Raw genomic sequence first — 25,816 nt, forward strand, 5'->3', positions numbered from 1 at the left:
AAAAAAAAAAAAAATGTGTAGCATAGTGCCTTGGCTTTCTAAATTACCAATTTTATATTTTCCTTTCTTCAGGCAGAACTTGAGCTAGTTGAATTTCTTTATCTAGAGAAATGACTCAAACTTTGATTCCCTAGTCTAGCCTAGTTTTGGTTCTTGTAGTTTTCTACTATTTTTGGAAAGGGAGTGTGAAGAGATGCTTCAGAGGATCCCCTTGGGTTCCAGAGAGTCTTCCTGGCTTTCATTATATAATGACTTTCTTTATAATTAGTTGGACCCAGTCGTTTCAGCCCATAGGTTCTGCCTATTGGTTCACTGGCATAAAGAGTTGACCAAATTGGAAATCATTTGCATCTTCTAATTTAATTGCATCATTAATTGTGTGGGCTAGAAGATGTTATTTCCCTTTTGGAAACTAAAACATCCAAATTAGTAGAACTCAGTTGGCAAGGTGGAATAGTAGGTTCTAGATTGATGTGTGGCAAGGGCTTGGGATATGGCTCAGAGGTAGAGTGTGTGCTTAGCACATATGAGGCCCTGGGTTTTCAAGCCTATGCATAAACAAATAGGAGAATGAACCCACTTACCTTTCTCCTTGATTCTAAATGTGTGTATTCTGGCAGTAGGGGAGACAGCACCATGCATGGTTTCTGATTCAATGCATCGATACTTCTTTCAGAGTGTTGTCTAACTGAACAGTAAGCAGTTCTGTTTCTAAATTATACCTTTTAGGGGATGGAATAGATGGAAATTGGTGCATCTCACAGACATGAGCTCCACTCTGCAATTCTTTGTTGTTAAAATGCCCATCCTCGACTTGTTTAGAAACAGGTGTGTGAGACGTCAAGATTTTGATTCAGGGACTGGTGAGATGGCTCAGCGGTTAAGACTGCTCTTGTGAAGGTCTGGAATTCAAATCCCAGCAACCACATGGTGGATCACAACCATCTGTAATAAGATCTGATGCCCTCTTCTGATGTGTCTAAAGACAGCTACAGTGTACTTTCATATAATATAATAAATAAATCTTTGGACGGGAGCAAGCAGAGGTCCTGAGTTCAATTCCCAGCAACCACATGATGGCCCACAACTATCTGTGCAGTCATATACATAAAATATATAAATCTTTAAAAAATTTTTTTGATTCATACAGGCATTCTCCTGTAAAGTCTGTCTCCTACTTTGGAAAACATCCAGCTTGAGACCAGCTGACCAGGTAGTTAACTAGTTCCACCTGGGGAAAGATGACTAAATTGGTCTCGTTGTTGGTATATCCTGTGGATATTTGCTAGCTTGAGTGAGGTAAGATGTCTGTAGGGGAAGACTGTGTTTTAGGTCCTTGTGCTGCCATCATAGTCAACCCAACCCACCAACTGTGGGTCTGTCAAGCAAGCACTCTAGTTCTAGAGAAAGAATATGGCTTACAGCCAGTATGTCAACACTGTCTTTCTTTTTTTATTTAATTTCCCACTTTGGGAATGTTGTATAATATGTTTTTTCCTTCCTTAATCAGTTGGCCATGTGGAACTCTGGGGAGGCCATTATCATGGGTTGAGGAGGAAGCAAAAGCAGTTTGAGTCTTTTGCTGTGTAATTTATTCATCTTTTCAGATCTGCTTGAATTCAGTCTGGGTACTGTCCATGCCTAGCTAGAGGTGGATAGGTTAATATTCGGTCATGTTGAGAGACTGGACTACAGGGTCATGGTTAGGCAGTTGGTCTCCAGTACAAGCCAATAGGAAGAAGATGAAGATGATAATGTTTGTCTATAATCTCAGAATGTGGGAGTGGAGACAGGAAGATAGTATTCAAGATGATCCTCAGGGCCTTTGAGATGGCTCAGCAGGAAAAGATTTTACTGCCAAACCTGAAGCCTGAGTTCATTCTCAGACTCCAGGTGGTAAAGGGAGAGAACTGTGTTTGTCCTGCAAATTGAATGGTTGAGTTAAAAGGTGACTTCTTTATTTTCCATTTTTGTTTGGCTCTATACTATTTTATTTCATTTTCAGACAAGCTGGCCTCAAGAATTCCTGTGTAATATATGTTGACCTGAATTTTTAGTCCTAGAGCTACCTCAAAAGTTTTATGTCATCAGACCTGGCTTACATTGTTTAAAGAAAAATGATCACCTGTTAGAGATTAATTAATTTGATCTATCTTTTTAAGACTTGGTGTATATTTGACTGGACTGTTAACTGTGAAAGGCTAGGGGTGCTGCTCAGTGGTAGAATGCTTGCCTTTAATGATCTGGACCCTTGCTTGGTTCAATTCTCAGAGCCACAAAAAGACAACCTTCAGGAGCAGGTATAGTAGGGTATGATTACAAGTATGTGTAAAAGACATAGTACTGTATATTAAGTATGTGCAGTGTGCAGTGATGTGCTTTTATTGGGTGCTAGCAAAGCAAGGTAGCAGAATTTTATCATGTAGAATTCTTTCTTTACTCAGTTTTGTAGTAAGAAGGCAATATGCTTAAGGTTGTGTGTTGAGTGAGCAACCAGGAGTTAAAGACAGGACTGGGGACCATAGCTCAGTTGAGTACCTGCTTAACAGCAGGAGATCTTAGGTCCTTCCTGGGCAAGATGACAAAAGCCTCTTAATTTGGGAGGTAGAGAGAGACAGACGGATCAGAAGTACAAAGCCATCCTTGACTACATAGTGAGCTGAGCATCACTAGGCCTACTTGTGCAAGTCTTACTCTCACTAACCTGGTTTGCCTGGAAGTCTCTTTGGAGATGAGACTGACCTCAGACTCATAGGAAGACATCTGCTATGCCACCCAAGTACTAGGATTATTGTCTATAGTTGCTTGGAGTATATAGAAATAATAGGGCTGGTGAAATGGCTCAGCGGGTAAGAGCACTCGAGTGCTCTTCCAAAGGTGCAGAGTTCAAATCCCAGCAACCACATGGTGGCTCACAACCATCCTTAATGAGATCTGACTCCCTCTTCTCGAGTGTCTGAAGACAGCTACAGTGTACTTACATATAATAAATAAAAATAAATAAATAAATAAATCTTAAAAAAAAAAGAAATAATAAACACCATTGAAAATGGGATATATGTAAAAAAAAATAAAGTTTAATGTTCACATGAAGTTACCACAGATGAATTTTGATTATGACTATGTATAATCAAAGTTTCTAACTTTATACTAAATCCTGCTAACTTCTTTCACTTCAAAATACTTAATAATTAACATATAACCTATTTTAATGGAATATAAGAATAGAAATGGGGTTCATTTTGAATTACTGATACCTTAAGGAAATATTTTGATTTCTGTTTTGTCTAAAAAAAGAAAAGAACTAGTTTCTATTTTTCTCTAATTAAGATGGCTATGCATCATGTCAGAGATGACAGTTCTGGCTTACTCAGCCTGTTTTTCTGACCTGATTGCACTTACTTCTTTTATTCTTCTTTTACACTATGTGAACTGGCAGCTTTAAGTTATTTAATGAATCGGCTTAGTTTATGTAAATTCTCTTATGTTATAGTATTGTTTTAAGATGTGTTTATTTAATGTATATTAGTACTCTATCTCATGTATACCTACATGCCAGAAGAGGACATCAGATTGATCCCATTACAGATGGTTGTGAGCCACCATGTGGTTGCTGGATATTAAACTCAAGACCTCTGGAAGAATAGCCAGTGCTCTTAACCACTAAGCCATCTCTCCAGCTCCAAGTTTTTTTGGGGGGGGTTGTTTGTTTGTTTGTTTGTTATTTTGTTTTTTCCCCCTAAGAAAAACCTGAAAGAACAGCCAGGAAAGTAGCAGCAGAGTGCTAGCCTTGCATGCAGGAGGCCAGGCTTTGATCCCTAGCATCATGTAAGCCTGGTGCAATGACACATATCTGTCATTCCAGCACTTGGAAAGCAGTCTCGCTTGGGACTATCAGAAGTTCAACGTCATTTTGGGGTACATGGATTAAATCCATGATATGTGAGTTACTGCCAAAACTAAAGAAAGACAGGACAATAAATGCTATAAAAGTGCTCGTCTACCTCTGGAGAGATGGCTTAGTTACAGACTGCCAGTTGGTATTCTCTCCAGATGGCATTTTTCCTTGGAAATTCCAATTGTTTGTAATTACTTGGTTATTTAACACCATTTTCTGGATACCAGTTAGGCCCCAGGTAATATACATGGTGATGCTCTATGCAGCCTGTCCTTGTATGTTGTTTGGGTTGTGTAGTACATGAAGGAAATCTGGATGGAATATTAGATTATGGGAGTATTCTTTGATTTGGTATGACAATTTGACAAATGGTAATTTCTTTTTTTCTTCTTTTTATTTATTTATTTATTTGATTTCTTTTTTTGTTTTTCAAATGGTAATTTCTTAAAGGTTTTTTATAATGTGTATTTAAAACCATAGCCGTGAAAATTTTATGCTCTTATATTAAATCCATGGTCTAATTTAGGTGTTGTGGCATACACCTTTATTCCTAGCAGAGGCCAACCTGATCTAGAGGTAATTCCAGGTCAGCCAGGGATAAATAAGAAAATCCTGACTCAAAAAACTAAAAGTAATAAACTAATACACCTGAGCCTGATGTTATATAGAATTCTGACTTTGATACAATGATGGAATAGTTGACTAATTGGTATTTACAAAATTTAGCCACTTGCTTTTTCTGGTAAATGCTCAGTTTCATGGAAATTGCCTCCTATAACCTATTATTCTCTCCTATTTTGTAATTCTATTTTTATCTTATACATATGAGTCTTTTACCTGGGTGTATGTATATGGGTGTGTATATGAGAAAAGAAGAAGACATCAGACCCCTGGAACTGGAGTTACAGACAGTTCTAGGCTGTCATGTGGGATCTGAACCTGGGTCTTCTGGAAGAGAGTAAGCGCTCTCAACCACTGAGTTACCTCTTTTGGCTATTTTGTAGTTTTAATGCTACTATTGTGAGTGCATAGGACTGGGGTATGAGTGCCACAGCACATGTGTGAAGGTCAGACAACAGCTTTATGGAGTCAATTCTCTTCTCTCTTTAAGTCTGGAACTCTCCCAGTCAGGTCACCAGAGTTGTGCTCCAAGTGCCTAATCCACTAAAGCCATCTCACTGGCCCACCCAGTCTGCTTTACTAGAGAAACCAAGGCATCTAAAGGTGACTAGAGATGGGGATATGGTCATTTATATTTCCTCAGGTAAATTGAATTATTGTTTACAGTTTTATTTTTCATTATTTTACTAAAACAGGTTCTTAGTGATTACAATTATACCATAAAAACAAAACAAGAAAAGAAAAAATCCAAAGCTAGACATGATGGCTCATATCTATAATCCCAACCAGTATTGAAGCTGTTAAAGTTTGATACCAGCCAGGACTATAGAGTAAGAAATAAATTTAGGCTGAATGCTGCTGTTCCTGCAGGGGAGCTTGCTTCCTTAGCTGAGTTTTAAGAACAAAATCTAGGTCAGCAGTGACTGCTGAAGATGTGGGAGTGAGTTTCTGTTAAAGCTGCTCATTAATAATACTGACAGCTAGATGCTATTTGTTCTGAATGAGGCTCCCGAGAGCCGTCTTGGGCTGTGCTGCAGCTTCCTTCTGGAAAGACGTAGCCTACTAATCACACTTGAATGTGGCTTCTTCAGAAAGTGTGAGAAGGTGTACCCACGTCTCCGAGTTACAACTATAGTTTCCTACCAAAGACAAAGAAACATATGCAGTCATGAAGGCCTTTAGTGTACTGCTTAATTTCCTTGGACTCCTTAAATACCTTCATTCTAAAGAATTGTTGAAACAATCTCTGAAAGTATAGTCTCCATTCTAAATGCAGACCAGTTTCCAAAAAGTATGGTGTATAGTGTGAAAGTATTAGCATAAAACGTTTGGTCTAGAAAGAAAACCATGTATGTGATCCCCCCCACCACTTCTTTTGAGATGGGTGCTTACTGTTTCTGTCCTAGAACTCACTGGCCTCAACAACTCAGAGATCTGCCTTCCTAGTGATGGGATTAGTGTGTACCCCCAAGCCCAGCCAAATTCATTTTGGCAATTCTGGTAGTAACTTACTTTCTTAAAAACAGTATTTTGCACAGTTCAGTGTACCTGACATTATGAAACAAACCAAAACAAACAAACAAACAAACACAAAAAACAAAAAACAAACCCAAACCCAAAAACCTAAAACAAACAAAAGTTGTAAAAGCACAGTTGTTAGTTTTTTCTTTAGTACTGGGAATCAGAACCCATGGTCAGAAGTTGTCTGTTAATTGAGCTAAGACTCCAGACCTGTCTTACTGTTTTAAAGAGTAATGAATCTGTATACTAATATATGTGAACTAAGAGAACTATTTTAGGGGGCAATATAAAACTAGTTAATAAGGGACTACTTTGTTTCCTTCCTAGTATAGTAAATATGGAAAGAAAGAAGAGACAATGAACATTAGAGTTATGAGATGTTCTTCAGAAACTGAGACATAAGTCATGGCATTGCCATGTATAGATGTAATTCTTGAGGGGTTTTCTTCACACACACACCCTTTGCTCCCAAATAACTACAGGGCATTTCAATGCTTGCTCTACCCCATTTTACCTCCTGAATAACCAACATAATCTGGTATTTTTAATAACAAGATGCAAGCACTAAGCTGGGTGGGTGCTGAGCTATTCTAACTCCACTGACCTGCTACTACCCAGCCACATGCCTGTTATTTGCCATCTGGTCTTGCCCTGCCTCACTCTAGTTCACATGTATCCTCATGGCTGAGCTCTCAGCTTGTTTTGACCTTAATCCTCTAATCCTCCTGTGGTTCCTCCACATGGTGTCTCTATACCTTTCTTCTTCCCCACTCACCCTCTCTGGTCTCTCTTTTGACCTCCTGACTATGATCGGAAGTCTAGTCCTATTCTCTTCTGCCCAGCTAATTTGCTGATCAGCCAATCAGAGGTGATAGAAAACAATTTTTGCTGGGTGTAGTGGCGAAAGCCTTTAATCCCAGCACTCAGGAGGCAGAGGCAGGTGGATTTCTTATTTTTTTTTTTTTTGGTTTTTCGAGACAGGGTTTCTCTGTATAGCCCTGGCTGTCCTGGAACTTACTTTGTAGACCAGGCTGGCCTCGAACTCAGAAATGGCAGGTGGATTTCTGAGTTCAAGGCCAGCCTGGTCTACAGAGTGAGTTCCAGGTCAGCCAGGGCTACACAGAGAAACCCTGTCTTGAAAAACAAAAAACAAACAAACAAAAAAAGATACCTATAGATCAGTTAGCATATAATAGAGATACCTAGAGACCTGTGTATATGACATTTGGGGATTCACCTTGACCATGAATGTTGTGAGTGTACAAAAATACCACAATGAAACACATTGTTTCTGTACTAAAGATACTTAACATGTTTGCTTATAAGGAAGTGCAGATCTAAACAACAAAGGAAAAGTGGTTTAAAAGGAGAGGAAAAAAAGAAAAGAATTTAATTTTGTTTCAGTTTTGTGTACAGGTGTTCATGTGCCTCAGTGTGTTCAGAAGGCCAGAGGTTTCTGATTTCTCTGGAACTGTAGTTACAGGTGGTCGTAGTCACCCCATGTGGGTGTTGGGAATTGATATCAAGTCTGTTGCAAGAACAGTGTGCACACTTAGTCACTGTGCCATCTCCAGTCCCCAGAAAAATCATCTTTAAAGGAAAAAACTCCAACAGAAGAATATAACACTTTGTACCAAGGCCAGATCTAGGATAGCTAAAATAAGATAGGCACTGATGAGTATATGGGGAAGAGAAAGCCAATTACATAATATTGTTGCAACCACACAGCCTTGTTTGGCCATTTCAGAAAGGTTTCATAGCTCCTTAAAAGCTTCCATATAAGCCGGGCGTGGTGGTGCACGCCTTTAATCCCAGCACTTGGGAGGCAGTGGCAGGCGGATTTCTGAGTTCAAGGCCAGCCTGGTCTACAAAGTGAGTTCCAGGACAGCCAGGACTATACAGAGAAACCTTCTGTCTCGAAAAACCAAAAAAAAAAAAAAAAAAAGCTTCCACATAAAATTGTTATGTGACCCTCCAATTCTATGTCTGGAGTCTTTCTGAAAATACAGGTTTTATGTGTTCATGGATTATTTATAGTAGCGAAAACAACCAAACCTCAGCTGATCAATAGATGAAAATATGAGGTAGTCATACAGTGGAGTACCATTTGGAGAGGAAGGAGTTCTGAGTTAGGATACAACAGGACCTTGAAACTATTACTGTAAATGAAAGAGGTCAGTTTCTTATATCGATTATCTGATTTAAGTCCATAGAAACAAAGTTGATGTCAGGGCAGGGGTAAGACTTGGGCAAAAGATTATAGTATTTTTCTTTGAAATGAAGAAAATGTTTCAAAGACCCGGCACATCCCTGTTAACATATCAATCTCCCTGAATCCTGATGTGAAAAGGATGAATATGACTGACTTGAATTATACCCCAATAAAGATGTCACTTAAACAATGAAAGGAATTCTGGCAAGATCACTCAACAAGAGGTACAGGCACTGGCTGCCAAGCTTGCTGATCCATTGAGTTCAGTACCCAGGACCTGCATGATGCAAGAGAACAGACTCCTGCAAGTTGTCCTCTGACCACCTCAATGTGAATACACTCACATTCTCTCTCATCCTCAAACATGCACAAATCAGTGTTGAACTCAACAAAAGGAAACCATCAAGGGTTCCTAAATTTACCTGTACCATTTACAGTCTTCTTTTGTTTTGTTTTTTTGTTTGTTTAATTTTTTTTTGTTTTTGTTTTTTCTTTCAATTCAGGGTTTCTCTGGAACCTTGACTGGCTGTTCTGTAGACCAGTCTGGCCTCTCAGAGATCTACTCTCTGTCCCCCAGTGTGTTGTGATCAAAGGCATGCGCCACTACCACCTGGCCCATTTTACAATCTTTTTTTTTTAAGTTATTTATTCTCTCCAGACACTCCAGAAGAGGGCATCAGATCCCATTATAGATGGTTGTGAGCCACCATGTGGTTGCTGGGAATTGAACTCAGAACCTCTGAGGGTAGTAGAGGCAGAGAAAGGCAGAGAGCGAGAGAGACAGAGAAAGGCAGAGAGAGAGAGAGAGAGAGAGAGAGGAGAGAGAGAGGAAAGAGGAGACAGAGACAGACAGACAGGTGGGGAGGGGAGAAGAGAAGAGGAGGAGTAGAGGCTGACCATGAGCATGTGGATGGGGCAGGGGAAGGGAATGGGGAAAGAGGGGGGAGGGGGAGCAGGAAGGGAAGAACAAGAGCCAGTCAGTACTCTAACCGCTGAGCCATCTCTCCAGCCCCCATTTTCCACATTCCTAACAGGAAGTTTCCAAGTTTACCGAATCATTAAAATCTTCCAGTATTGTCATCCTTAGTGATCATAGGCTTAAATTTTTACAAGATTTCACTATGTGGCCCTGGCTGGCCTAGAATGTGACCAGGGCTCACACAGATCTGCCTACCTCTGCCCCCTGATTGTTAGTGTTTGTATGTGAGTGCAGATGCTCACAGAGGCCCTATGTATCAGATATTCCAAAGCTGGAAATTTAGGTGGTCATGAGTCACCTAGCATGAGTAATGGGAACCAAATTTGTATCCTCTTGTTCTTAACCACTGAGCCATCTCTCCAGCCTTCAATCCCCTTTTTCCCCCCCAGTTCTTGGAATTAAACTCAGGGCCTTGTGCCTACTAGACAAGTGCTATTATAACCATTTAGTTACACCCTAGCTGATAATTGACTTTTTAATATTTAATGTTGTGGTTCTTTATTCCCATTTCAATTTACATATCCCTAAGGGCAAATAATAATGAGCTGCATTTCCTCCTGTAATAATATCTCATATACATTTTATTCAAATGTCCATTATTTTCTTTTTTTTTTCTTTTTAAAGATGGATTTATTTTATATATGAGTGCTCTTTCTGCATGTACTCCTACATGCTAGAAGAGGACATCAGATCCCTGTATAGATGGTTGTGAGCCACCATGTGGTTGCTGGGAATTGAACTCAGGACCTCTGGAAGAGCAGACAGTGCTCTTAACTGCCGAGCCATCTCTCCAACTTGAAGTTGTTTTTTTTTTTAAATCAGATTTATGATCTTTTAAGTTCTATGTGCATGTGTGTGCATGTGTGCAATTGTGTGTGTACACATGCATGCAGTCATACCTGTGGAGGTCAGAAGACAGTCTCAGTGCATAGGATCCCATTACAGATAGTTGTGAGCCATCATGTGGTTGCTGGGAATTGAACTAGGAACCTGTGGAAGAGCAGTCAGTGCTCTTAACCCCTGAGCCATCTCTCCAGCTCTGCCAGTTGACTTTTCTTTTTAAATCTTTTCTTTTTTACACATAGATTTTTATCCTCCTCTGGGTCCATCCTCTGACTGTCCCACATCCCATACCTCCCCATACCTCCTCTCTGTACCACCCACTGTCTCCAGGAGGACGTCCCCACTCCCTACCCCCAACCCCATCAGACCTCTCTTAAGGGTTAGGTGCATCTTCTCTGACTGGGTCCAGATCAGGCAGTCTCTGCTGTGTATGTGTTGGGAGCCTCATAATATCAGCTGGTGTATGCTGCCTGTTGGTGATCCAGTGTCTGAAAGATCACGGGGTCCGAGTTAGTTGAGATTGCTAGTCTTCCTATGGGGTTGCCCTCCTCCTCAGCTTCTTCCAGCTTTTCCCTAATTCAACCACAGGGGCCAGCAGCTTCTGTCCATTGGTTGGGTGTAACCAATGAACAGCATCTGACTCTCAGCTACTTGTTTGGCCTTTCAGAGTGCAGTCATGATAGGAACAGTTTTGTGAGTGCTCCATAGCATCAGTAATAGTGTCAGGCCTTGGGGCCTCCCCTTGAGCTGGATCCCACTTTGGGCCTGTTGCTGGATCTCCTTTTCCTCAGACTCCTCTCTATTTTTTCAGTTCTTTCAGACAGGAACAATTATGGGTCAGAGTTTTTGACTGGGATGTTTTTGTTTCAATTTTTTTCTTCTATCTCTTCTCTGAATATCATTTCTTGGTGCTTATTTTTTTGTCAGCCTTTAAATGCCTGCTCAGTACCAAAGGGAGTTATTAATAAACTTATAATAACTTTGGAAATTAGGCACTACAGGCCCTTGAACTTTTTTTTTTCAAAATTGTTGTTTATACTTGTTAAAAACCTTCTGTATAGATAGAATATACAGCCTTTAAATCTTAAATAATTTTAAATTTAATTTGCTTTGAATCTAAACTTGCGTTTGTCCAGAAATTGTGTGTGTGTGTGTGTGTGTGTGTGTGTGTGTGCATCTGTCTGTCTGTCTCTCTGTCTGTCTGTCTGTCTGTCTTTCTGTCTGAGCAAGTACATAATATGGCAAATAAACTTGTGGCGGTCAGTTGACAGCCCGAGTGGAACTTAGGTCATCAAGCTTGTTGTTAGCAAATATCTTTACCTGCTCAACTATCTTGCTTGCCCAAGAATTACCTTAATACTAAATCTTTTTTGTTTTTTCAAGACAGGGTTTCTCTGTGTAGCCCTGGCTGTCTTGGAACTCACTCTGTAGACCAGGCTGGCCTTGAACTCAGAAATCCACCTGCCTCTGCCTCCCAGGTGCTGAGATTAAAGGCGTGCGCCCCGATGGCCAGGCATACTGAATCATTCTTGACCATTCTTTCCATTTCCTTTTAGCTTTAGTCCCCCCATCCCCCCACCCCCACCCCTTACTGGGCTTGACCCACACTGCTAATCTCAGCTTTCCAGGAGGTAGAAGCAGTGGAATCTCTAGTTTGAGGCCAGTCAGGACTACCTAGGGAGAACCCTGTCTGAAAAACACAGAAAACAAAAATTTTTCTCCTGAAAAGTATTTATTAGATGTGACTGTGTTATATTGTTCTATCTGTAGTATTTTGTAAATAAGGGTAGACTGGAAAACAGTGATATCTTACTATTTATTTTGTTTGAATCTTAAGGGTCTCCAACTGACTTCCTTGGAGAGAAAGTGGACTATCCGGATTATCAGAACAGCATGAACTGGCCAGAAGATGCAAGCTTTTGTTTCCAGCCTCAGCAAGTGTTAGACACTAACCAAGCTGGTAAGTGCAGGCTGTATGTGTCCTGTGAGATGATAGGTGACAAGGCTGTAACTTCCACCAAGAGAATTTTAGCTACAAAATAACTTAGCAAGGCATGGCCAAAGTATAATCATAACACATTTACTTGGACCATTATCTTTTTTTTTTTTTTTTAAGATTTATTTATTTATTATATGTAAGTACACTGTATCTTCAGTCACTCCAGAAGAGGGTGTCAGACCAGATTGTTACGGATGGTTATGAGCCACCATGTGGTTGCTGGGATTTGAACTCCGGACCTTTGGAAGAACAGTCGGGTGCTCTTACCCACTGAGCCATCTCACCAGCCCGGACCATTATCTTTATCCTTTACTTTTTTTCTTTGAGATAGTGTCTCACACAGTAATCCACACTGGTAGGTCTCCCACCTCAGCCTTTCAAAGAGCTGGAATTACAGGGGTGAGCCAGCCACACCCAGCTCTATTTATCTCTTCTTCAGAAGCACTTACTTTAGTTTTTTTTTTCTTTTAAAAACCAATTACTAATATTTGTATCATATCCATGTATATTCAAACTATAGGTTCAGTAGTAGTCCCTTAGCACTCAAAGTCTTTCCAAATGACTGCAGTAATAATGGTACTTATTGTGTGACAGAGAACTGACCCTCAAAGTTGTCTTCTAGTCCCAAGTTTTATTTTTATTTTATTTTTTAAAGATAGACAGCATCTCACTGTGTAGCCCTGGCTGGCCTGGCCTGAACTCTGGAGAACTCTGGAATTCAAGCATTCAATGCCATACTGATCTGAGTGAGCATTGAAGTGCTTTGTCTTTATAGAGGTTCACATGAAAAAAAAAATGGTTTTTAGCCTTTTCTACTGATAACATTTAGTTGAGTTTGTTTGTTTTGGCTCTTTTTTGGGGGGGGATAGAATTTCATTGTATAGCTCATAAATCCAACATAATTTTATTGTTTAATTTTAATTTTTGTGTGCTGTGTGTATCTTTGTCTCCAGAATGAAATTACAAGCATCTACCACCATACTAGACTTCCTTGTGGGTCATGGGGAATCTATCTTAGGTGTTTATGTTTTTATGGCCATCACATAGTCCCCATTTTCTGTTTGTTTTAATATCTTAAAAGTATGTCTATTAGCATATTGAAATTTCCATTTCCTCTGTCTGTACTTTGTAGAATCTTTTTTTTTTTTTTTTTTTTTTTTTTTTTTTTTTTTTTTTNTTTTTTTTTTTTTTTTTTTTTTAAATATTTATTTATTTATTATATGTAAGTACACTGTAGCTGTCTTCAGACATTCCAGAAGAGGGAGTCAGATCTCGTTACAGATGGTTGTGAGCCACCATGTGGTTGCTGGGATTTGAACTCAGGACCTTCGGAAGAGCAATCGGGTGATCTTACTTGCTGAGCCATCTCACCAGCCCTACTTTGTAGAATCTTAAAGTGGAGTATTGTGAAGTTTTATGTTTGCTTCCTATCTTAAATATTCAAATTTAGAGGATTGTAATTATAATTATTTTATAATTATATGAATTATATTTTATTATACCAAGTGAATTAGTGAATATTTATTGTTGCTTCATATGTAGTCATGTTATTTAATTGGCAATACAAATGTAACAAACCAGCATTCATAGGAAACGAGAGAATTATCTTCCTAATTGTATTCACAGTGTATGTGTCTTTGGTTCTTTTTCATCCTAGATCCCTTTAACGTGCACCATGATGATGGTTTGTCAGATCTGCTCTTTGTCTCCAGTGGACCCACAGATGCTTCTGCATTTACAGAACAAAACAATCCTTCAGAAGACAGTTATGGTATGGCTTCAACTAGATCTATTATGACAGATCTATCATTTATTTACTGTATAGAGATCCATACAATAAATGACAAATGATAAAGAGAAAAATACAATTTTTATAGTTAAATTCTATATAAGAAATCTGCTTTGGCTGGCTTTAGCTATGTAACCAAGGATGGTCTTGAATTCCTAATTCTCTTTTTCTCTCCCTCCCATTTTCTGGGACCATACATCTGAACTAATGTGAAATCATGAAACATGAATTATATATAATATATGTATATACAATATATTAGCTATGTATAATATATAATTAATATATGCATATACATATACACACATATGGCAGGTATTCATGGACCTAAGATATAGCTTTAAATCAATATATTACACAATACCTTGAAATTGAAAAACGGAAAGAGTAAGGATTTCTAAGGTCTCCAGTAGCAAATTAGAAATTACATTTGAGGTTTTTATAAGACTTGGAATCCTATAAAGTATGGTCAGATCTTTGTCCACATTTTACTTTTCATGGTCTAGAAGAAATTCTGTTTTTTATTACTCATTTCTTATTATTTGAGATGGGAATCTCCTATATCCTAGGCTGGCCTAATACTTGTTATCTAGCAAAAAAATGACCTCTTTTACTCTTCCTGCCTCTACTTACCAAGTACAGAGATTATAGATTATGAATGCCACAGGGCTTTGTTTGTGAATCACTGGAATCACAGCCAGGTCGCTCGTTGCATCCTGAGCAAGCAGTCCAGCTGAGCCAACTCAACCCTCCCTACTGATCTATACAGTGGAGCCAGCATTAGTTCCTACTCTAGAGATGTGATGATAAAATCAGGTTAAATAGATAGCACAGTGTCAAGTCCATTGTAAACAACAGTTATCACTTATCAGTAGTACCCTCATCTTGTCTTGTTTGCATCTCTATGTTTTGGTTGCTCTGAGTATTCTCTGACTGCTCTCTTTTCTCCTCCTCTCCTTTGAAGTGTTACTCCATTTTTTTTTTTTTAGACAGAATCTTGCTATTTTGTCTGGGGTGGGCTCACACTCATGTTCTTGCAATCACTCTCAGGAGTAGCTTGGATTACAGGTGTGTGCCACCAGCGTATTTGTAGGACCTGCCTTGTATTCTTTTATATCCTCTTTGCTTTCCTCTAATTTAAGTCTCTTCACATCTAGATCACTCCATTAGTCTCCTAATCAGCCTTTCTGTTGTCTTTTGTAGCCCATTATTAATATCTTGCTGTTAATGATTAACTTGAATCCTTAAATATTTATATGTCCTCATGTTCATGAAGAAGATCTTAAAAAGACATTCTTTATGTAGTTTTAAATTGATTTGACTTTCAAATCATTTCCCCATGGTTCGTATGGTCCTGTTTGCCCCGTAGGATATGCCAGATCTACTTGAATAAGATTGCTTTTATAGCAGTTCTTGTCATTTTGGTGTCTCTTTGCTTTCTTTGCTAAGAGAGCTCTTGAATCTTAATATTGGCAGCACTCTTTTCCTCTTCCTGCTTTCTTTCTGAGAACTTCTGTGATAATCTAGTCCTCAAAGTTCTTACATCCCTATAGCAATTAGTCCTTACTGTACTGTTTGTTATTTGAGATGCACATATTTTGCCTCTCTAGCTAAATTGCAGTAATCTTTTCTGGATGTGGTGGTGTGTGCTATGCCTGTAGGATCATGTACTGAGGAGGGATAACAACAGGAGAATCATCAAGATAACCTAGACAACATAGTTTGAGATTCTGTCCCTTAATAATAATCATAATCATAAAAGAAGGGTACTGGAAAGATGACTCAACAGTTCAGAGCACTGACTGCTCATCCTGAGTTCAATTCCCAGCAACCACATGGTGTCTCACAGCCACCTGTAATGGGATCTGATGTCCTCTGGTGTGTCTGAAGACAGCTACAGTATACTTATAAATAAAATAAATCTTTAAAAGAAAAGAAGGGAGATGGAGAGATGGCTCAGAGGTTAAGAGCACTGACTGCTCTTCCACAGGTCCTGAGTTCAATTCCCAGCAACCACATGGTGGTTCACAACCATTTGTGATGAGGTCTGATGTCCTTTTCTGGTGTGTCTGAAGAGAGTGACGGTGTACTCATATATATCAAATAAATATTTTTAAAAAAAGAGGAAAGACACTTAATTATTGGTAATGGTTTGGGCCTTGTGATATTAAATCTCATATTGTGTCTGACATAGAAGAACATAATCCTTTTATTTGTCACCTTGCTATTAATTTATTAGGCATTTTTAGAAAGGCAGATTCTAATCTTGTTTCATAGGTAAATGAAGGCTCACAATAATGTGCTATCCACTGAGTTCCATTGATGTTGATGTTGGTAATGTTCTCTCTTCAGTATTCTAAAATTTCCAGTAAAATGTAAGCAATAAACATTGGTTCCTGATGTTACTGGGATATATTACTATTTTGCCTGATAACAATTTATTTCAAACCTGGGCTATAGAGGTATTATCTGTTTTTGCAAAGACCAGAGTTGGGGACCAACCTGGGGAGGCTCATAACCACAAGTAACGACAGCTCCAGGGGCTCTAATGCTTTCTTTCTGGCTCTGTAGGTACCTGCGTATAAATAAATACATATACCCATGCACCATGTGTGTACTTATAAATTAAAAGATGATAACATGCTGGGCCCCAGGTTTAATCATGGCATAAGGGAGAAGCCGGCGATCACTGAGTTGCCAGCCTTATCTATACAGAGTTCCGGAACAGCCAGGGCTTTATTGTGGCACTATATATTAAAAATATACTAAATAAATCTCCAAAAAGCCAACAATTAACCCTAAGCAGAAAATGACGCCCCAGAAGAGGGCATCCAACCTAATTACAGATGGTTGTGAGCCACCATGTGGTTGCTGGGATTTGAAGTCAGGATCTTCAGAAGAGCAGTCAGTGTTCTTAACCACTGAGCCATCTCTCCAGGCTGCTTTTTGTTTCAAGATGTGGTTTCTCTGTGTAACAACTGTGGCTCTCCTACAACTAGCTCTGTAGCTCTGTAGCTCTTTGCTGGCCTCCAGTTCACAGAGATCTGTCTTCCTTCCCTCCCAAGTACTGGGATTAAAGATGGAACTACCACCACCTGGCAAATGTCTGATTTTATTGGTCTTTGGGTTTGTGTCTTCTTGACAGCACATGTCTGATTTAAACTGTCAAATGTCTTTTCCCGTGACTAATGATGACCACATTTAAAAACTGTGTTTCAATATTAGGTATGCTTCCCTGTGACTCATTTGCTTCCACGGCTGTTGTATCTCAGGAGTGGTCTGTGGGAGCCCCAAACTCTCCATCCTCAGAGTCCTCTGTTTCCCCAGAGGTTACTATAGAAACTCTACAGCCAGCAACAGGTAAGTTATTGAAAACGAATTCATTAGTTATTGGTTATGGGATCAGTAATCAGTGTTCTCAGCAGCTTATAGCAGATATAGATAAACAGTCTTTTTATCTTTCTTAGAGAAACAGAATTTTACCTGGAATGGAACTTACTATGTGGACTAGGCTAGCTTCAAACTTGTCTGCTTCTCTCTCTTGAGTGCTGTGATGAAAGACATGTTTGATGCAGATTTTTAAACACTGGAATATTTTGTCTCATAAAGTAACCGATGCTGGCCTATGGTATTCTTCCTGCCTAACCCTACTGAATGCCAGACTTTGAGGCCTGAGACAGCGTGCCCTTTCATGGCATCTAGTTGCTAGTTCCCTTTCTAGCTTGATTATGTACCTGTGTTCTTTTATTTATTTTTTTCCTGGCCATGTCTACTCCACATCTTGTGTTCTTAGTGCACTGATCTCAGCCAAAAGGCCAGGGAAGAATTACTTGTCTTTCTAGCATCATTTCATTTTTGAAATTTTTCATTTCATGTTGTTTTTGTCAAAGGTAGATACCGTACATTAACTCTGCAGCTTCTTAATTAGTGTACGTTTGTATTCACGTTGGGCAGTGGTAGTCCTCGCCTTTATTCCCAGCACTGGGGAAGTAGAAACAGATCTATGTGAGTTTGAGGCCAGCCTAATTTATAGATGTAGTTTTGAGCCAATCAAAGCTACACAAAGAAACCCTGTTTAAAAACCAACAAAACAGAACAACTAAACCTTGATATTCATTAAAAGCCAAATATTAGAAAGTGATTTTCATTTATTTAATTTTTCTGACTTATACAGTTTCCCGGTTTGACTATTTTGTCTGTTTATATGTGTGTTGCCCACAGAGGCTAGAAAATGGCATCACATCCCCTGAAACTGGAGTTACAGATGCTTGTGAGCCACCATGTGGGTGCTAGGAATAGAACCCTTGTCTTCAGGAAGAGTAGTCATTGTTCTTAATTGCTGAACCATCTCTCCAGCCCAAATGTTTCTTTTTTATATATATCTTTTTGTCATTTTATTTTGTATGTGTGCATGTGAAGATCAGAGGATGACTTCTGGGTGTCATTTCTCTTGATCATGGGACTGAACTTAGCCATCAGACTTGGCAGTAGCATGTGTTTTCTTGCTAAGTCATCATCCTGACTCCAGAAAGGTTTTTGTTGTTGTTGTTGTTGTTGTTGTTGTTTTTGTTTTTTGTTTTGTTTTTTTGAGACAGGGCTTTCTCTGTGTAACCCTGGCTGTCCTGGAAATCATACTGTAGGTCAGCCTGGCCTGGAACTCACAGAGATCTGCCTGCCTCTTCTCCTGATTGCTGGGATTAAAGGCTTGTGCTGTGACACCTGGTTCAGAAAGTAAATTTTAAATGCAGGGTTATGGTTGAATAATACTAGGTCCTAAACTTTTTTTAATGATTTTCTTTTCTCTACAAAATTTTTTTTTTATTTGCACTGATTTATGTCTGCGAGGGTGTTGGGTCCTGTAGAACTGGAGTTACAGACAGTTGTGAGCTGCCATGTGGGTGCTGGGAATTGAGCCCAAATCCTCTGGGAAAACATCATGTTCTTTAAATCTCTGAGCCATCATTTCTCAAGCCCTCCTAGGTCCTAAATTATTTTAAACTTACTTTTCTTAGAGCTATCCAAGGCAGTAGAAGTGGAATCAGTCAAAGAGAAGCTGCCAACTAAAGCATTGGAAATGATGGCAGAACAGACTGCTGATATGGTGCCATCCAAAGAAACAGAGGACTCTCCATCCACAGACATAACACCAGGCCCAGACACAGAGGTAACACTGGCTAAAGACATAGAAGAGGTCACCAAGCCAGATGTGATATTGGCAAATGTCACACAGCCATCTACTGAATCGGACATGTTCCTGGCCCAGGACATGGAACTACTCATAGGAACAGAGGCAGCCCACATTAGCGATATCATATTGCCTACAGAACCAGGTGTATCTTCAACCAAGGATATGGCACCACCTATGGAAGAAGAAATTGTCCCAGGCAATGATATGACATTCCCCAATGAAACAGAGACAACTCTTCCAATAAAAATGGACTTGGCACCACCTGAGAATGTGTTACTTACCAAAGAAACAGAGCTAGCCCCAGCCAAGGGCATGGTTTCACTTTCTGAAATAGAAGTGGCTCTGGCAAAGGATGATGAGTCCTCTGCAGAAATACCTGTGACTCAGGAGATGATCTTGTCCTCAGAAACAGAGATGGTCCTGCCCTCAGATCCCATAATGACGTTGACAAAGGATGTGACACTCCCCTTAGAAGCAGAGGGACCCCTGGTGATGGACATGACTCCATCTCTGGAAGCAGAAATGACCCTAGGCAAGGAGACAGCTCCACCCACAGAAACAAATTTGGGCAAGGCCAAAGACATCGCTCCACTCCCAGAATCAGAAGTGGCTCTGGGCAAGGACACAGTTATACTTCCAGAAACAAAGGTGACAGAATTTAACAATGTGACTCCACTTTCAGAAGAAAAGGTAGCCTCAATCAAGGACACGTCTCTGCCTGCAGAAACAGAGGTTCCCCTGGCTAAGAATGCCAATCTGCACTCAGGAACAGAGCCGATTGTGGACAACAGCATGACTCCAGCCTCGGATCTTGCACTGCCCTTGGAAACAAAAGTAACAGCAGTTGAAATTAAAGACAAAGAAACTGTACAGACTGAAGAAGAATTAAGTGAAGACTCCCAGTTAGAATCTGTGCAGCACAAGGAACAGTCAGCAGGACCTCCTTGCACTGCTTCCCCAGGTACAAGCTTCTGCTTTCTCATAGTATTCTCTCTACTGGGTATAGACTAAAGGACAGCTGTCGTTCCTGATCAAATACAGCTTCACTGCTTTTCAGGTCCACTCATGTTTCCCCTAGTCAGCGTGATGACCCTCTCTTTCCTCTCTGGTGCCTCGTCCCATTCTTTGTTCATTCTTGCTTCTCTGGCAGAAAGTGAATCAGTAAGACCCACATTCCATCATTACCCATCTACATACTGACTTGTGTCTGTATGCACTGCCTTATTCCTTTTTTTATAGTTAACATGGCTTCTCAGTAAAGCCGACCTCTCTTCACTTTGCAGCAAGTCCCTTCCCTCTACTCAACGTGTACTGCTTCCCAGCCATCCTTCTCCATCACTCATTAGTGAAATCTTCTTTCCACTTAATCATTCCCACCTGCTTTCAGAAACGTTTGGGTTTTGGTTTTTGGTTTTTGTTTCACCTACAAAGATAAAAGTAGTGCTAGTAAGATACCGCAATGTAAAGCCATCAGCCAATAAGCTTGACCCACATTGTGAATGGAGAGAACCAACAGACATACTGTTCTCTGACCTCCACATGTTGGCTGTGGCACACTTGCTCCTCCACACAGTATTAATAAAAATTAATTATTAAAAAAATAATAATTATAAAAAAGGAAGAAGGGCTGGAGAGATAGCTCAGCGCTTAAGAGCACTGACTGAGCCGGGCATGGTGGCACATGCCTTTAATCCCAGCACTTGGGAGGCAGAGGCAGGCGGATTTCTGAGTTTGAGGCAAGCCTGGTCTACAAAGTGAGTTCCAGGACAGCCAGGGCTACACAGAGAAACCCTGTCTCAAAAAACCAAAAAACCAAAAAAAAAAAAAAAGATCATTGACTCTTCCAGAGATCCTGAGTTCAATTCCCAGCAACCACATGGTAGCTCACAACCATCTGTAATGGGAACAGATACCTTCTTCTGATGTGTCTAAAGACAGCAACAGTGTACTCACATTAAATAAATATTATTTCTAATTTATGATAGATAAAAAATTAGCTGAAATATTATTTCTCTGAAACTTACATGAATTTTACCCTTATCTTTAGAACCAGTCAAAGCTGCAGAACAAAAGTCTACCTTGCCAATAGATGCAGCTTCTCCAATAGAGAACTTAGAGCAGAAGGAAACATCTGGCAGCCAGCCTTCTGAGCCTTGCTCAGGTGAGTTCTGGAATGTGAACATCAGGAGTGATGGGATGATGGTGGGAGCATTATTTAGTTGCTGCTTCTATGGCGGTCAGTATTAACAGTATAGTTTATAAAGTCCAGGTTGTTTTTATTTTGGCTTTTTTTTCTTCTTCTTCAGTATATTCCATTTCTTTAGGCAGAAAGTGGGTTTCTTACATGTTTATTGTTCTATTAAAATGAATTATTTTAAAGTGAAGACTTTAAATGTCTTAACCTTTTATAAATATATCTGGAAAAAAATTTGATCTGTGATGATAATCGTTGATAAACCCAGCTAAGGATAAGAAGTGTTTAAGAAAAGGTTTATATAAATGAATGGTGTGAATCACTTAAATGAATCTCTAAACTTTTTTTTTATAACAATAAGAATGAAATTGCTGTTTAGAATTTTTAGCCAAGTTCATGTATTGCAGGTTTCCCTTCCTCACAAGGTAAACACGTTTGCAGACCCAGTGACCGCAGGTCAGCCCGGTCTAAACCTGCCAGGGTCCCTCCTGAGCTACTGGAAGGTTCTCCTCCATGGAAGATTCTTGATCCCAAGCTGGGCCCCTGCCCATTTTCTGAGTTGGGTTGGGTCTCTGGTTCATCTTCCCGTGGTGAGCTTGGGAACCAAAGAAAAGTTATTGATGCTGAATTCCTACCCCAGAGAGATCATGACAGGGAAGCCAGAGATATAGAGAGCATGCCAATGATGATGAAGAAAAAGAAGAAGAAACCAAAGCAAAAAAGATATCCTCAGTCCCGAGCTGGGGGACCTTGGGATGACAATAATGCAGAAGAGCGCCATGTGACTCATGGGCTCCTGAAGTCAGGGGTGGGCCCTAGCCAGCCTACTGTGGGCACCGAATGTGGATCTCTAGCCAGAGAAGTCTGGAAGCATGAATGTGCAGAGAGTCCTGGGGTTACTTCATGTCCAAAACAGCCTCCTGAAATGATAGTAAAAGCTCAGCTCAAGCAGAAAGTAGAAGAGTACCACAGAGATAAAAGCCTACTATCAGGGAACCAAGATAAGAACTTGCTGCAGCAAGAGGAAGAGAGAGCCCCAGCTACATCACACCTGAAGTCTTCAGTGGGTACAGGCAGGGCAGTGAGTACATCGAGTTTGAAAGGAACCCCAGATGACAGTACTGCACACAACAAAGTGACAGCTCCGAAAGGGGGTTTTTCCCCTTTATTGGCCCAAGAGATTATGAATAAAGTTCCAAAACCCACAACAGAGAAAGTGCTGCCAAGTCTCCCTTCCTCAGCAAACCATCCATTAGAAGACGGTCTGAAGGAAGAACTTGGTGGAAGCAGAGCACCTGCATTGCAGGTGTTTCCTGATGCAGTCGGGGCCATTAAAGAACTGAGACCAGACAAAACCCAGGAGCAAAGACAAGGAACCAGCCTGCTTGCTTCCAAAGAGCTTAAAGACCAAGAATTAATTCAAGCTCCTGGGCCAGAGAGTGAGCTGTTTAAGAAAATGACAGGCGATAGCAAAAGCAGGAAGGGAAGGGGTCCTGGGAAAGTCAGAGCAGGCTCAGGAAAGTTGGGAGCCAAAGCTGAGGTGCCATTCCTTTTGACCAGTGACAAGGACGGGAAAGCTGTACCTTCGCCAAGTGAGCCAATCCCTGAAACTGGAGTAGTGAGTATTAAGGATCCTAGAAGAGGGCTATGCTTGGAGTCTTCAAAGGCACCAGGGACCATTACTGATCTCACTGAGGCAGTGCTGAGGGTGACAGAAGAGGTGGCTGATGGTGGTGTGGGACGCACCATGCAGCCATTAATTCCTTTGGAAAGTGGGTCAAGTTTGACTCAGACTTTGAATGCTAAGACAGAAAGAAATGCTAGGACAGAAAGAAGAGCTGAGGTTAAAAATATGGGCATCAGTAACCAGAGCAAGGAAGGGAAGTGTCCTTGGATGGATCATGAGTCAACTCCCTGGATTTCTGAAAAGACTAAAAAGAGAGGCAATGAAGGCAGGAACAAAAAGTTTAAAAATAATTACCCTGTACAGCCTAGCAGAGTGGGGGGCGGGGAGGAAATTGTCAGCCCACCTTGTGTAGAGAAGCACAGTGATGATGGTAATGTTGCCCATAAAGACAGTGAACTAGGGCAGGTTTCCCCAAAAATACCCGCTCCTTTGTTCCCATACACATCAGGTGCAGCCACAGAGGAAGTCACTGACCTCGAGAGTAAGAAGGTTGAGTCTAAACCTGTTCAACTTGGGGATCTTTTGGGGAATAAAACAAACTCAGTCCAAAGTTCTGCTGTTACTACTGAACCAGCTGCCAAGGTGACAGATTTGAGCTCCCCAGGCCCAATCCAGGGGGCAGGATTTGTTCCCTCAGTAGGAACTGAGGAAAACAAGACCTGTGCAGCCAAGGGACAGGCTGCAGTGCCCAGGAAACCTAACAAAAGGAGCAATGATGGGAAATATAGAAGGGTTCAGAGCAGCTTTCCTGAGATTAAGGCAGATACAACAAATCCCACAAAAGCCACAGGAGACTGCAGAATTGAGGGAATGGGGTATGTGGATGAAAATAGAAATATTACATTTACCTCTGGGAGAGCACCATCGGGGCTGATAGGTAAATCGATTCCTCTAGAGGCTGTGGGATCAGCAGGCTGTGAAATGATGCCCTGCCCTATTCTTCAAGTAGGAAAGGAAGATAATTCCTTCCCAGACAATTCCAGAAAAAGTGAGCAAGAAAATAATACTTTCAAATTATTCCCACAAGATACATGTAGCAAAGATGGAGTCCCAGGTCAAGAAAGGCCCAAGGCTCCCCCTGTTGCTTTGCCCTCTACTGGTACAGAAGGAGTTACTGAGACTTCTACAGAAGCCCAAGAGAAGTTTAGCAGACTTGGAGATCACTCTCTTAAGAATAAAGGCGGGCTTGCTGATTACAGGGAAAATGGAGTAGGGATAACCCCTGAAAGGCATGCGGTAGGGGAGCCTGTGTCAAAGCAGCATGGGTCCTCTGAGCACTCAGCACAGCATGCCACAGAACCCACTAAAGGACACTTACTTCCTGCTTTGTTCACAGAAAGCCAGAGCCTTTCAGAAGAGGTCAGAGTCCTAGACACACATGCAGATAGGGGTGATTTGCCAGTGTCTCTGGTGAAGGAAGAGAAGAGAACTGAGAAAGACTCTGCCCCCGTTAAAAACCCTGCCCCTCTTAGACAGGAAATAGGGAAATTCAGTTTGTCTGATGACCAAAATGAGAAAGAGAGAGATTCCAAGGGTCCAGAGAGTTTGGATAAGAAGGTAGATATCACTCTTTTGCCTCCAGAAAATGAAAAGGATAAATTAAAAGAAGCTAGTCTGTCATGTGAAGTCACAAAATTGGAATGCATTACCACGTCAACAACAGAACTTCAGTCTGATTTTTCGTGTGACAGTGTTGAGGGGGAAAGTAAAGTAGTGGTGACTGCTTACAAGGATCCTCAAGTCCCAGAGTTCAGGGGTAATGGGGTTGAAGCTCCTCAGAAGATGACAGAGATGTCAGAACTGAAGGTGCTGGGTGAAAGGAAGAAGGAAGATAAAGGCAGAATAGCAGAGCCAATGAAAGGCTACATGAGACCCACCAAGTCTCGAGGACTCACTCCACATCTGCCAAAGTCTGCAAGTCAGGAAAGAGAGAGATCCAAGCTGCTCAAGTCCAGTGGTATGACCCTGTCATGGGGAAGTGTGTTTTCATGTGGCTTTGAGTCAGCACTGAAAAAGCAAACAGCTTGTTGTGCCTTGGCTCCATTCAGACTCTAATCATCCGTTGATCGCTAGTCTGTTGGCATGAAAACCTGCAACTGCTACTCATGTATTGTTTTTTTCTTTCAGTCAAGGCATGCATGCCCTGTGTTCAGCTTGAGGAGTCTGACAATGTGGTTGCATGCCTTTTTGATGCAGCACAAATCTTAGGTTTTATTGGAAGTTGTAGGGTGAGGGGAGAACATTGTAATCCTCTTATTCTTATATTGAACCTCCTACGTGTAAAATTTAGGGAAAGTATCAGAAAAAGTATAGTCTGGCTGAGTATATGAAACTTAGCTTTCTTTTTTGTTTGTTTATTTATAGTATATTAATAGCTTGAGCTAGGGGGAATAAATATCCAAGTTGATATCAGATCAAGTGAAAACAGTATGTCTTCATCTTCTTATGCCCTGACTAGCATTGATAGGTACAGACTTCGTGTTTCTAGTAGTTGGGAAGTGATCTCTCATGGTACTAGGTAGGCTAGGCTGGTTTGATCAGCTTTGCTGCTTAAAGCCATTATCAGTAGCTGTGTATGGATTAGAATTTGGGCATAGCCTGTGTTCATTAAGCAGTTCATGAACTTTGGTACTTTAATAGGTCACAAAGTTGAACTGAGTTTAAGATGAATTTCTCTTAAGATGTAGAGATTAATCATGTGTGTGCTCTCCCGTCCCCGTACACATTTAGTCATTCATACCTTTCTTGAACCAAACTTTGAAACTATTTCCTTGCATTTGAAGATTTTTGCAGCCAACAAATGGTTCTTTAACAAGTTTGCATGATCCAGCTACTACCTTGAGAAAGTTAAACACAACAAAAACACTGATTGTTTTGGGCCAAGC

General features: G+C 40.5%; 1 protein-coding gene across 9 annotated transcripts in view; it reads left to right on the top strand.

Moving 5' to 3' along the window:
• Map4 (microtubule associated protein 4) overlaps positions 1-25,816 on the top strand; it is a 135,304-nt gene that overhangs the window by 67,421 nt on the left and 42,067 nt on the right. For 5 of the 9 annotated variants that reach the window (XM_029542872.1, XM_029542874.1, XM_029542875.1 and 2 more), the window contains exons 4-9: positions 11,912-12,034; positions 13,731-13,844; positions 17,088-17,222; positions 18,875-20,011; positions 21,098-21,211; positions 21,652-24,888. In XM_029542872.1, coding sequence (XP_029398732.1) covers positions 11,912-12,034; positions 13,731-13,844; positions 17,088-17,222; positions 18,875-20,011; positions 21,098-21,211; positions 21,652-24,888 — 4,860 coding nt within the window. The remainder of the gene's footprint in view (positions 1-11,911; positions 12,035-13,730; positions 13,845-17,087; positions 17,223-18,874; positions 20,012-21,097; positions 21,212-21,651; positions 24,889-25,816) is intronic. The other 4 variants (XM_021207323.1, XM_021207325.2, XM_029542877.1 and 1 more) reach the window with 1 other exon arrangement.

This window comes from Mus pahari, chromosome 10 (assembly GCF_900095145.1).
Source record: "Mus pahari chromosome 10, PAHARI_EIJ_v1.1, whole genome shotgun sequence".
Taxonomy (NCBI): Eukaryota; Metazoa; Chordata; class Mammalia; order Rodentia; family Muridae; genus Mus; species Mus pahari.